This window comes from Amphiprion ocellaris, chromosome 16, assembly GCF_022539595.1.
Source record: "Amphiprion ocellaris isolate individual 3 ecotype Okinawa chromosome 16, ASM2253959v1, whole genome shotgun sequence".
In the NCBI taxonomy this organism is placed as follows: Eukaryota; Metazoa; Chordata; class Actinopteri; family Pomacentridae; genus Amphiprion; species Amphiprion ocellaris.
The window spans coordinates 24,289,272-24,304,008 of NC_072781.1; the positions used below are offsets into that span (position 1 = coordinate 24,289,272).

A 14,737-nucleotide genomic window follows, 5' to 3' on the forward strand; every position below is an offset into this window, starting at 1 on the left:
ACCTTCATTAAGCTGGAGTTAAAATGTCTAGGTGAGTGTGTGTTTATGTGTGGTTTATGCTTTAGCCCTAACTTCCTGAGGGGGAGGTCTAACCCCACCCCACCCCCCTCCCCCCTGCTGCACCGCAGCCCCACCCCTCTAACCAGAGTGTATCAATCAGATTCATTTGGCCTAACAAATTGTTTGTGTGTGTGTATTTGTGTGTTCGCTCTAGATGTGAATGTGTAAGTGAATGGGGCCAAGGTGCATAAGAAAGGAGCAGAGAGGGGGCAGAGATGGACACACACCGATGCAAGCCTAACACATCCCTGGAAAAGGGGTCGCGACCCCTACTGCACTCAAACAGCATTTCAGAGTGGTAGAGACATGGAGAGGGTGAGAGCTGACCTACCACAGAGCAGCAGGGACAAGACAGGAACATGAGCACACAGTTATCTAGATTAGCTAAACAGTGGGACACAGAGAGGCTCTGGATCATCTCATCTGATGTTGTTTTAGCTCTTTAGCTTAATGGATCCAGATTCCCTGCCAATTTTGGCATGGACAATGCAGTTCTCTTATATATTTTACAGTACAGAACAAGGCGTCTTATCATTGCTGTGCTGTTCAAATATGCAACGGTCTACGTCTGATATAAAACCAATATGGTGACCTAAATGTGTGCCAGGTGACATTTAATTGCAGAAACTGACTTCTGAATAGCCTCAGTGTTTGCACATCTGCTGTTGCAAATTCTGTACTTGTATTTATTATCTCCAAAGCGATGCATGCTCACATGACCACCGGGTTAATGTGATCTAATTACAGCACCAAAATCAAATGTCCTGCACAAACTTTGAGGCAATTAATCAATGCTCCTGATAGATTGCTAAGGAAAAACATGTGATAAGCATCCCACTTAGCTGGCCCTTCTAGGGAGAGGAGATGGTGATTTACTGTCTCCCTTGTGGCCGGATGGCTAAACTACAAAATCTTTCTTCTTGTGTGCCACACAGAGTGAAGTCCTTCCTAAGTCATTTGAGCATTTGAGCCCTCCATTCAGAAAGCTTTCCCTCCTCTTCCCTCTCCCCTGAATGGGGCTCTGGTTGAAATGAACAATGCCCACACCTAGAACAGGCCCACTGATTCGAGGACCATTGTGCTGGAGAGGATCGCCCAACAAGTGTCTCTCCCACTCTGTTATCACAGGACATCACTGTCTGCATGGGCTTTTATGACTTGTTATGCCACTAAACCCCCCATCTCCTCATGGAGAATGCTGAATGACTGCACTACCTCAGCTCACACCGGCCTCATTTGCACCAAGAGAAGGAGGAGAAGGAGAAAGAAAGAGGGGAGGGAGCCAGAGAGGAAGGGAGAGGGAAAGAGCAGTGAATGGCACCATAACATAACAATGCACTTGGAGGCTCAGTTGGCAAACACAGCTGGGCCAGCCATAGTGAAGCCTTTAATGAGTCATAACTCTAAAGAGACAGTGGGCTACTAAAACCACTTTTACGATATTCTCTAATATACACCAATGCAAGTGCACACACAACACTTTATATTAGCATGCATTTGATAGTACTTAACCACGTATGTACTTATGCATACAATTGTGGACATGCTGTACACAAAAACACTCACCTCAATTACTTGCTTCGAGTCCAACCTGAAGTTAAAGTCCCCAAAGACAAAATATGGCAACTTCTCATGCCGCTGGTCCGTGATCCTGCAAAACATTACAACCGCTCATCAGTGACGATATTTTAAACAACCCTCACAACCTCCACGATGGAAGCTGGCAGCCTGAATGCACAAGAAAACACCCGACAATATCTTCATAATAAACGGAAAATATTCTGAAAACCTCCATCTTGACAAGCAGGCTCCTGTGGTTGACTTTTCTAATTGCCATCTGACCTCAGGGTGTTTAGTTCACAGCACCACCTGGTGGTTTGAGCACTTTGATTGGAAGGTGTACACCTTGACAGAGCTTGCTGAACTTAGAAAACCAAATTTTTTACAAAACTTTTTGACCTGATGCAAATTTTTGGTACATTAGTTTTACAGCATTTACAAATTATTATGGATGGGAGTGACAGACATGGAAAATGATAAAAGCATATCATCTGAAACACACAAGAAGATATACAGGTCTTGCTTTCTTGAAGGATTCAACATGTTTCCAGTTTTCTATGTGCAGCTACCAACATAAAAACAATAGTAAGAGAGATATATAGAGCTACGGCACCATCCCTGTGCCAAGCTATGTTCATGTTCTGTCTGCTGTACATTTCTGAGTACATGCTAGGGCTCTGAATAAACATGCTTTAGGTTGGTAATTCTCAGCTGACACCGCATTTAGATGACTAAATCTTGATAATTCTCTTTGACAATCTGCTTTGAAGGCAAAGAAAATTCACTTTGCTGAACTGATCAAAGGGAGAATAAACTAGCTCAGACCGTGTTCATTTATAAAGCGCCGAATGATTTAGGTCTGATCAGAACTCAGTTATGAACATTCCAGTTCTCTAAGTTTATCGGAGACAGACCTGTTTAGCGTCCCCAGACATAAAACTAAACATGGAACAGCAGTAGTTTTTACACTCCATGTGTCTGGAACAAATTCAGAGAAAGCTTGAGGTATGCTTCGTGTATTAGTTCTTAAGTTTGGGATGAATTATTCATAACTTGCATGGCACTATAGTTTTTAATTCTCCTGTTTAACCATCTTATTCTATTTGAGTTTATTTTTTTCTTTATAAAACCATTTTAGTGTGTCTTGTTTCTTTGATATGTTGTCCTAAAATCTATTTGTGTCATCTAAAGCATTTGGTATGTCACTGTGTTGAAAGCGGTGCTGCAACTGTGGATTAAATTGTCCACTGCTTTCTCGATTCATCGGTTTTGGTCATTAAAATGTCGCAAAATTGAGAAAAATGTCAATTCCTAAAGCCCACGATGACATTCTGAAATGTCTTGTTTTGTCCATAACGTAAAAACATCTCATTTTACTGTCATAGATAAGCTAAGAAATTCTGCTTCTGTTGGCCTATCTAAAATGACTTGTATTTATGCTGTTTTGATGCCTTTTAAGAGTCTTTAAAATCCTGCATATTTTATTGACAATTATGGTCCAAGTGTTTTAATGCACTAAATACACTGCTTTTTAATGTCAGACGATTCATAGAGTACAGATCCTCTATGACATGGACTCCTTCCAAATCAGAACTTGACCACAGCTCCAGCATCACAGTGCTTTAAAAAAATGCACCTAAGCGACATATAATTAACTCCTATGCCTCATCACCTACTTAAAAGTGTCTCTTCTACAGAGCAGATATAGGAAATTAAGGTGGATGTAGTGCAGGCTCTTGTGTAATTAATGATTCAGGATGCTTGGCTCGCTATCGCCACTAATCGTGTGGATAAATCTCAGCGCGGACTTCCCAGGCACAGATAACAATATATTTATGAGGCCGTAAAGAGAGAAGAAGGCTTTTCTTAGCGGTGGGTCTCAGTCTGACTGCCTGTCGTAAAGCATAGCCACTTCTTCTCTATGAGGCAGGGAGGCAAAGGTGACTGGAGTGAGGAGGTGGAGAACACAGCTATCATATTAAATACAGAGTGTGGAAATTGACATTTCTTTAAACAGAAACTACAGTGTCTTTTTATTCCATAGGTTTCACAGCTGGGGTACACCTGGCCAATATGAATTATTTTTTTGCCAAAGACTTATTGTTATTGATTCACTCACAATCAAAACATTGTTGGGAAAAGCACAGTATCATTGGAATGACACTATCTCAAAAAGGCTGTTCTCCCACATTTAAAAGGTGGGGCTGTATGTTGAGTATAGAGGTATAAATTGTAGGCGTGTCTATGAATGTTTTTCCACCTGATGAAATATATGTCAGACTGACCCTTGCAGACTTTAAGGCTACAGGGACACTAAAAATAAGGTACTGGTGGCATGAACTTTCATTACAGCAAAAGATGGCATCACTTCAGTTTTATTTTGGGATCCACTATTCTGCAAATGACACAAATACATCTCTGGTAATTGATTAAACCCATAAGAACTTATCTCTGTGTATCATATTTACATATTTAGAAGCATTTATCAATGAAGATAATCCCTTCAATACATAAAATGCCTTAGATGTATCTCATGCTTCCCCCCTAGGTGCACCTTAAATACACCAGCTCACCTATGACTCTTCTCAAATACGACAAAAGCACTCTGTGCTACACAAAAGCAAGTTGCATTATTGGAGTATTTCAGCCATACATGTGGAAACTCGAAACTGACTCTGAAGAAGAATACTGATATTGAAAATCTCACTCTACACCGATAGGATCTGTTCGTTAGGTTTGTTACATACACTACCGTTCAAAAGTTTGAGGTCACCCAGGCAATTTCATGTTTTCCATGAAAACTCATACTTTTGTTCATGTGCTAACATAACTGCGCAAGAGTTTTTAGATCATCAATTAGCGTTTCAACACAATTAGCTAACAAAATGTACCATTAGAACGCAGGAGTCATGGTTGCTTTAAATGTTCCTCTGTACCCCTATGTAGATATTCCATTAAAAATCAGCTAGAATAGTCATTTACCACATTAACAATGTCTAGACTGTATTTCTGATTCATTTAATGTTACCTTCATTAAAAAAAAAAAAAGCTTTTCTTTCAAAAATAAGGACATTTCTAAATGACCCCAAACTTTTAAACGGTAGTGTATGAAACCCTGGAAGTCTGAAGTGACAATGTTCAGCCACGGTGTTGGCCAGTTATTGTACTCATGATGCGTTTACCAGCACATAAAAAACACCTTATGAACATGTTAATGAGGTAAAAAAAAAAAAACAAAAAAAACGATTTTCACAGAAGGAGGTCTATAAGATTCTTGATCATAGTGCTCTAGAGTGTGTGTGTGTGTGGGCAGTAAGTCATTAATAAAACTGGAACTGATGTCATCAATGACTAAACATCCTGGCGCTAAGACACTCACCTCTATTTAAAACAGGGTTAGTGGTCAGTTTATCCTGTTGGTCTGAATGGAGGGCAGTAAAATGGCTGAACACAGGCATCAATGCAGCTCTTACAAGCGTGAGAACTCATGTTTTCCTTGTTCTAATAGAGAATTTACCCCATCTACTGCTGCTAGTGAAGAATACAAGCCAAACATAAAATTATTTAAGTTCAAACTTTGAATCTGTAGTAATCTGAACACGTGCCAATCATACAATGACTCAAAAATAAGGAGATGAGAGTGAGGCAGTCATCCTTAAACAAGAATGGATAAAGTGAGACAGGGTGGTAAGGAGAAAGAGAGTGAATGTGTGTTTCTCCAGAGTCCGAGGTCTTTCTCCTGCTAACAGCCATGTGTAATACCCGCAGCCTGGCTGTTTTGTCTGTTGCTCCAAGGTATCAGCCACAGGTCAGAAGGTAACACTCTGTTTACACGATCATTTCCTAAAGCACTCATGGTGACCCGCTGATGTGAAAGTTGACTTTTTTCTTGGCCTTTGTGGGGAGAACGAAGAACTGCAACATTAGCTACAGCTGCTGGGCGTGAAAGGGCCTGAGGGTGGGGGGTCCCGAGCTTGGTGTGGGGGCCCCCCCTCGCTGACCCTCACCCTTGGCGGGGGCCCCATTAGCCTCGTCATCACAGTTCATTCAGGCAAACTGTAACAGTGTCAGTGACATTCTCCCACAAAGACACACTCCTTTACACAGTCTATAAACATGCTTTCTCCTGGCCAATTCATCGCGCAGTGACACCCCTGAAAGAGTCTCTTCACATGGGCCGTTTTCACTGAGGTTTGGGCTGGGGGGCTTCGTCAGGCCTTCCTAGGGCCCACACAAAGACAGGGGTCAGACGCTAATTTATAACATGGCCACGGACTCTGCTCCCAGGCTCCTTAAACCACCAGCATAAAGCAACCATCTCGCATTCTCTCTATCAGACTCTGCTCCTCTTTCACTTACAAACATACCATCATTGAATAATCTTGCAATAAAGCAAGTGCACACAAAAATTAAAACATTCTTGCATCCAAGACACATTCGGTATCTTAATTTCACAGACAACACGTCTACTACCATGTATACACAAACAGCACTCGCCTGCATTTGAATCCGTCCCTTGTACACCAGTTTCAATCGCTCACTGACTCCTTGCCAGATTATACACTGTGATTGACAGCTAAACTGAGCCATAATAGACAGTCTATATGGGATTATGAGGGTGCAACTGGGGGCCATGTCACGATTATATTGACAAGATGACTTACTATAAGTTGGCCAGTCAGATTCAACTTTGCACACAATAGCTGGGCTGAGCACAGTCATCCATTGTAAGTAAATGTTGAGAATTTGGGAGAATGTTAACATTGTGAAGAATGTGCTGGTGACTTCTTCCTGAATAGGCCAAGGGTGGCCCCTGACAGGACCTTTGACACTGCAGGACAGCCTTACCCTGGTCCCCCTGTTAGCACCCTATCGCCTTAGTAACGCCCACCCCAACAAGAACACTATGCAGGAGAGATGTGGTGTTGAGGGGGTGCAAAGGTGTTGCAGCGGTCACACAGAGGTTAAGGAGTGAGTCTGCTTGAGCCAATAGCGCTGTCAAAATGTACACAAGATGAAGACGACACCTGGGTGTCCCTAAAGTCTGGACACATAGGCTAAATTACAGATTTTCAAGAAATTATAGTTTTTAACACTATTTTCAACATAAAACTTTTTAAAAATATATTGAATTTAATATATATTTGATAATTAATCAAATATATATTTAATATAGGGCTGCACAGTGGCTCGGCGGTTAGCACTTTCCCCTTACAGCTAGCAGATTCCTGGTTTGCGTCCCAGCCTTCCTGGGATCTTTCTGCATGGAGTTTGCATGTTTCATACATGAGTTCTCTCCGGGTACTCCGGCTTTCTCCCACAGTCCAAAAACGCTGAGGTTAACTGGTAATTCTAAATCGTCCGTAGGTGTGAATGTGAGTGTGATTGCTTCTGTATGTGTAGCCCCATGATAGACTGGTGACCTGTCCAGGGTGTTTCCTGCCTTCACCCTAAGTCAGCTTAGATAGGCTCCAACATGCCGTGACCGTAATGAGGATTAAGCGGTGTATAGATAATGGATGGATATTTAATATAATAGCCATATTTGATCTGTGGAGGCAAAAAAAAATATGAGATTTCCTGTGTGTCTGCCACAAAGGTGTCTGCTGATTATTTTTTGTCAGAAAAAATTTTGTGAAGCGGTATACAATATCTAGAAGTGAATCTTAGACCACTTCAACATGAGACTGGAAAGCAAATTCGGTCCCAGGAACCAGGACTATTAGGGCTCCCAAAAGCCACAGGCATAATGAATTATTTAAATAAAAAGTGTCTCATCAAATTATAGCAAGCTACATGAATTAGTTTGATGTGAAGTTAGGTTTAAGTTGTGGTTACAAGCTGTGTTTCTACACCGTATTTTTTGCAAATATTGCATGAGAAAAAGTCATTTAAAAATGGCAGAATTTAAGAATAACATTCCTAATTTCAAGTTGTTTTTTTTTTTTTTTTGAAAAAGAGCCAATGTCTACAATGGGAGAGAAATACCTTTTTCATATAAGCTCTGACATAACAAGCATTGGACTCGCATGACTGATCAGCTATTTAAGTGTACTTCAGTGTCCTAGTTTCCAGACAGTGTGAAATTTGTCAATATCAGCTGACATTGAAAATATAACTGAAATTTTTCAGACTTTCCATTCTTTGCTTATAAATGAACAAAGTTTTGTTTTTTTTCTTCCCCTTTCAGACATTTCTAAGCAGTTGGCAAACAACTCATTTTGTTTCAGGCTTGTTTTTCTCTGTCATTTTATAGCCATGTGTTACGTGTGTGACACTACACAGTCTAAGTGATTGAAGCAGTTAACAGAAACAAGACAAATTCACAATTTGTTTTGCCTTTTTTTTTTTTTTTTTTAAACAAAATCCTGAATTTTTACTTTACATTCAGTTGACAGTTGTTTGGAATTATGACTACTGTTCCAGGTGTGTGTGTGTGTGTGTGTGTGTGTGTGTGTGTGTGTGTGTGTGTGTGAGTGAGAGAGAGAGAGAGAGAGAGAGAGAGAGACAGAGAAATAAACAGGTTCACTATGAGCATAGGGACACCACTGGGGCAGATTAACCTCTGCTCCTGCAGGCCTCCCAGGGTGAGAAGGCAGCACAGAATCACACTGTGACACTACACCCACCCACAACTACACACACACACACACACACACACACACACACACACACACACACACACACACACACACACAAGAGAAATCTTATTATAATGGTTATATTGTACAGTATATTTGTGTGTCACTGCTGAATGCACAAGCACACAGTGTGGGGACTGTGCTTGTCATGTAGATATCACACACAAACTGACAGGAAGAATGGGAGTTTATTTGTGTTCCATGTTATGACATGGAAGTGGCGTTGAGAAATATGATTAGCATAATACACCCATGGACATGCGCACGCACGCACACACACACACACACACACACACACACACACACACACACACACACACACACACACACACACACACACACACACACACACACACACACACACACACACACACACACACACACACACACACACACACACACACAACTCTCGTTAATAAATTCATTCGGGCTTTATGGAGGATCTCCCTGCGATTATCCGTCGTCCCTCTTGCAGCTCAACATGTCTATTGGCTGGAAACTAGCCGGCCTTTCTCTGCTCTTTCAGCCTGTTGTTCTGGGAAAAGCCTAAAGGGAAACATTTAGATTGGAGGGCTCTTTGAGACGCTCTGACAGTTGACTGATGACCCTCCATAAAATGACAAAGCATCACTGTGTGGTGGCCAGTGCGGCCCACTGCCTCCCCATGGGAAACTAATTGCTTTGAATTGTTAACGGCAACATTATTTTTCTGCCAATCATTGCTTTTCAATGCCCCGAAAATGAGCATGAAACAAGTCCTTTCAGCGAACAAAACAGTTAAATGTCCCCAATGTTGATCAAATTAACTTCAGCACTGTGACAATGGACTATATTTGTGTGAAAATAATGGCATGCCACAAAAGACGCCTTTATGCCAGGATTTCACAGTTGTAATGTAAAACTGTTCTCCCCTGAACCGGACCAGCCACTCTGAATGGGGGTTGGAAAAAGAAACAAACTCCAATTCACAAAAGGGATTTTTTTAAGGAAGAGGGGAAAAAACCTGTTGGTTTTATCTCATGCTATCATTTCAGAGGCTCATTTAGCAGCCACGTTTTCCATCCTCTACAGAGCATCACTGTCATTACATCAGGGCAGAAATGAGCAGTTAAGCTGGATTTTCACTGTATACACATGGCCATCATCTTGTCTCCTTACAGCTATTCCTTAAAACTTGAACCATTTTTTAAAAACATTCAGTCGACAAACACAGAAACAATTAAACTTTAACATCATTAGAAAACAATGATCTCCCTACATAAAGGGTAGCTGAGTCTACAAGGTAAATACTGCTCAGTGCAGCCTGGAACGCAAATGTGCACTTTCAAAGGACAGGAAAACAAGCAAGGGATGCATTTCAAGCAGAGCTTTGCTTTTCTCTCATGGAAGTGGCCCACACATCAGCGCAGGCTATAGAGCAGTGCTTTTTTGATGTGACTCAATAGTGAGGTCTGGCTAGCTAAACGCTGTTCCTTCTCAGCATTGTTCCCCCGAGGCCTTGAAGCACTTTGGAGATAAACACTGTTTAGCAGTTAAAAGGGCCACAGAGGAAAAGGCTTATCAGATGTGTTCTCAATGGGCTGTAAGCTGTATTATTAGGCCTGGGCCCCAGATAAGGTGGAGGCAGAAGTTTGATGCCCAGCAGCAGAGCTCTGTCTCCAGCACCGTCCTGTGATCAGGCTCCTGTGCCGGCTGCCTCATGGATCTCAGCTGGTGGTGTGTTCAGCAGAACCCCCTCGCCGTGAGCTGCTCTCCCATCCCGCAATGAGAGATTAGAGCTCAGAGAGAGAGACGGAGCAGCGAGAAGAGGGAAGGAGGGGGAGTTTGGCTTTAGATATTCCCCCTGTCCCCTTTCCTGCTCTGCTTCTGGGGGTAGGAGTCAGAGTTAGGACAATAGCCAAAAAGATGGTTCCCAACCAGCCGCTGAATGGGAACACTGTTGGTGGTAGCGCTTCATTCAAAGCCTGGCCCGGGCACATTGTCCTCCCAGATCGGCAGAGGAGAATGGAGTTTGCTGGTGGCTGCCAAAAGGTTAGCAGCCTCTGTGAAAGGACCGACCCATTATTCACTGCCCTTTACAGAGCCCAAGCACCCTTTGTGCTCCTCCTCCCTTCCCTCTGCACCGCCAGCTTTTTCTCACTCCGGTGCTCCGGATCTGCGCCCGACGGCTTCCCCCAAAGTGAGCGAGTGAGGCGCGATGCCCCCAGTATTCCACCCCCGTGCCCCTAGCAAGGAATACCAGGAGAGCTGGAACATATAACAACCTGCCCACCACCACCTTGCCTCAACACCGCTTACCCCTCGTCCCCACCCCGACCCAAAAGAGAACCTTTAAATGATATGGCCCAGAAGTAACTACACAGTTACCATCCACAACACAAGAGGATTTAGAAGGAGGGAGCGTGGAAACTGCCACTCAGCCAACACCATTTCAATTCAGCACCCTCAGCCACCCAAGTACAACTCTAAGACAGGGGGACCATTAAAAATAAATCTACTGAAAAAGCATGAAAGCAGAGGAGATACAAAGAAAACGCTTAAATACAAGCAACAACAGAGGTCCCTTTGAAACGTAATTGTGTCAGTAAATCCAGGTAGTTACGATGTAATAAAAACTGCAAAAGCTGCTGTATACCTAAAAACCTCCCACTGCCCTGTCCAACTGCAGGCAAACTATTCCTCTGCCAAATCAAGAATGAGGTAAAAAATAACCTGGAAAATACGGCTCATAATTCAGGCACAGCAGAGCACCTGGTGCTAATGTATGCCACATATATATATATATATATATATATATATATATATATATATATATATATATATATATATATATATATATATATATATATATATATATATATATATATATATATATATATACACACACACACACACACGTGTAGTTATTCAAAGTGGAGTGCAGGGGAGTGGTGTCGAGCATTCTTATGCCATTTGAATGGGAGGTCACCAGCTGTGAGGCTTTTATTCTGTGTTAGCATGGCCAGGTAGTGAGCAGAGGTTGTACTGTGCACTCTATTATCCCACTGCACTGCAAATGGATATCCCATAAATCACATTAGCGTGGCCTATGGACGGGTAGCCTCGAAATGTTTGTATATAGACTGGCTTTTCTCAGCTCAGTTAAGAAACCTTTACACTTACTGGGTTATTCCAGAATTGGAGGACATTTTATGTCTCACTCTCAAATTTCATATAATCCATGTACAAAATACAAAAACATGCAGTTGTTATGTAAATGTACTTGTCCTAAGACCAAATCTAAAAAGAACTAGGAGAAAAGAATGTTTGACAATATTTTTAAAAACACAAAAGGTCATCATTGTAACTGAAATTGTTCTCAACTGATCTTACCTGGTAACATAAAGAATTAAAAAATAAAAAAAAATTGAAAATGAAAATGAAAAAAAAAAATTAACAAAGTAAGTCTGGTGTACCCCCTAAAATGCCATTTTTCTCTTGTCCCATCCCCCTGATGACCAAATGATCAAATAAAACAGTTACAATAAAACCTAGACCTCCTTTTTTGCTATTAATTTTTTCATTGATGTCTCTTGTAATTGTGAGAACATTTTTTAAATCAACATAATATTTCAAATAATAATTATTATGCATGGAACGAGTGTTCCACAACAACCCTGTTACCTTTTCAGCTGATAGAAGAAGAAGAACACAGTGAATCACATGATACGCTGGAATTAACATTATCAAACAGTTTTCCAAAAAAAATGGGGAGAGCAAAGCTATGTCCTCTCTTCTATTTTTCATATTTTCATAACATTGTCAGTCTTGATCGAATGTCTCACTCCACCTCATGCAACTTGTTACGCATATTATCAGGATAAGACAAATTCTTTTTGCTGTTTTCCATCAGTAAGTTTGTCCTCTTGGTCAGCAGTAACATCTAGCTAAATATCTAGTTTCTACTCCTGAGAAAAAGCTAACGTTAGCATGGATTAACAACCCTGTTACTGTGATTAGAGTAGGGTTAGCAAACAACAAATAAAACATGGAATAAAAATGGTACCATTGATGTGGAAGCTGAGTCAATCAAGCCTTTGATAGTTTATTACCTATTATTGATGATATGGAGCAGAAAATTGCAAATTGGTTGTGGGACAATGATGAAGATGAAAGTGGGATTACACCACAAAGAAAAACAAAACTGAAAATGTTAGAAAGTAAGAAAAAGTTAGAAAGAGGGACAGAAAAAGAACAGATAACAGAGACTTGGGAGTTCACAGAGCGTGTAGTGAGTAAGACCCCCTACTTCTGCAGACAGATGTAATCCCACCAAAACCTTCTCGGCTGTACCTCTGCTCAAGCTCACAATAAGCCTCCATTACAATATCAATACAGGTTTTGCCATGCCACAGAGAACTGGGATTTGTGACTAGTATCTACTGCCTCTTTATAGATATACAAATCGCATTCTTTACAGACACAAAAAACAGCTTGGTATTCAATATTTCTCCCCAAAATGTATCTGTTTTTATTTACTCCTGGTTCTTTTAGTCTATACAAATTTTATCTGACGAAGATGAGAAATAATTGGATTCTTTATTGAGTTTTATTCTGTCACTGAAGTTTTGGCTTCTCTTGATAAGAATAAAGGAGTTTTTGGTGTGCAAAAACTTTACAGTAATTTTTGTTATACTAATTGTACATAGCTTGATTCGGGTATATGGTAAATATTGTTAGGCAGGTGAATGTTAAATATTATTGCTGAACCCTCTGAACCCTGAAACTTGCCAGCAAGATTGAAAGTTGCGCCATTTTTTAAAAATATAAATATAAATCATCAAAGTTACATCATTTATCAAAGCCAAACACTAAAAACAAAACAAAAAAATCATGAGTGTGGCATGCTGTTTCTTTGGGACAGTAAACCAAATCTAAACCTAAAATCATGATAATAAATTAAAATCTTCTTCATTTAAATATTCACACCAAAAAAAATACAATAAATAAATAATAATAATAATAATAATAATAATACTACTAATAATAATAATAATAATAATAATAATAATAATAATAATAATAATAATAATAATAATAATAATAATAATAGTTTGTACAAGAGTCAGTAAAAAGCTACTTTAAAAATAGATACTGAAAGAAAATCAACTTTCTTTTTTATGATTTAGTGCATTATTGCCTCATTATATTGCACATAGACTTCTCTCTACTTCTAGTTATGGTTGTGTTGTTTTCATGCTTTAAGTTTTAACTTCTTCCTAAGTTTTAACTTCTTTCCACTCCCTTTCAAACATGTTGAAGTTTTGTTTTCCTCTCATTCTCCTTATATAAGAAGCACGATGGACTATTTTAGTTGTTCCTTATGAATCATCCGTTGTATGTTATCACATTACATGTTCAAAATAAATGAAATGAAATGAAATGAAAAATGACAATGGGCCCACAGTGAGTAAAAATGTGACAGGAACAAAAAAAGTCAAGAAACTGTTTGGGGTTATATATAGAATGACTTTGCCTCTTTATAGTCATGCAGCAATGGCATTTGTTGGTAAGGTGTGTTGATCTTAGAAAGAATATAGTGGACAGATGAATATGTCATAGGAGAAGAGCTGGTGTCCAGCATGTACCTGTCTAAAACGTATCCCAGGGCCTTCTGCCTGGTCCCAGAGTAGACTGAGGGGCTTTTCTCCCAGGCCACAAGGTTGGAAGCATCGTGGAAAAGGTGGATGTTGACCAGATCAAAGGCACTGTGAAGAAAGAGCACACTGTGAGTGAGCTTCTTCATCCACAACATCAAATACACAGCACAGTAATAGCCATGTGAGGTTTAATTCAAAGTAACAAAACTGTTATTCCCAGTCAGCTACTGAAATATGTACACTACCGTTCAAAAGTCTGGGGTCACCCAGACAATTTCATGTTTTCCATGAAAACTCACACTTTTATTCATGTGCTAACATAACTGCACAAGGGTTTTGTAATCATCAATTAGTCTTTCAAAACAATTAGCTAACACAATATGCCATTAGAACACAGGAGTGATGGTTGCTGGAAATGTTCCTCTGTACCTCTATGGAGATATTCCATTAAAAATCAGCTGTTTCCAGCTAGAACAGTCATTTACCACATTAACAATGTCTGAACTGTATTTCTGATTCATTTAATGTTATCTTCATTGACAAAAAATGTTTTTCTTTCAAAAATAAGGGCATTTCTAAGTGACCCCAAACTTTTGAACGGTAGTGTAAAATATCATCGTCTGTCCTGGCAGAGTAAAAAATGACATGCATCAGATAAATGGAGCAACTTCTTCATCTGGACCTTCGATCGCAGCATACTGGTTAAGATACCACTGCAAACACTAATCTGCTTTCTTTTACTTTGTCCTGTTGGGGAGAAGGAGGGCAGCTCAGTGTACAGTGATGAACACCTCCCTGCAGATCCTATCAGTCTGGGGTGTTTTGTTAGCACGGTGC

The 14,737-nt window shown here is 40.3% G+C and overlaps 1 protein-coding gene across 2 annotated transcripts in view; it reads right to left on the bottom strand.

Annotated features, from left to right (window-relative positions):
- LOC111565432 (inositol polyphosphate-5-phosphatase A) overlaps nucleotides 1–14,737 on the bottom strand; it is a 164,945-nt gene that overhangs the window by 46,871 nt on the left and 103,337 nt on the right. For both annotated transcript variants that reach the window (XM_055018715.1, XM_055018716.1), the window contains 2 exons: nucleotides 13,889–14,008; nucleotides 1,627–1,711 (listed from right to left, as the gene is read on the bottom strand). In XM_055018715.1, the coding sequence (XP_054874690.1) occupies nucleotides 1,627–1,711; nucleotides 13,889–14,008 (205 nt within the window). The remainder of the gene's footprint in view (nucleotides 1–1,626; nucleotides 1,712–13,888; nucleotides 14,009–14,737) is intronic.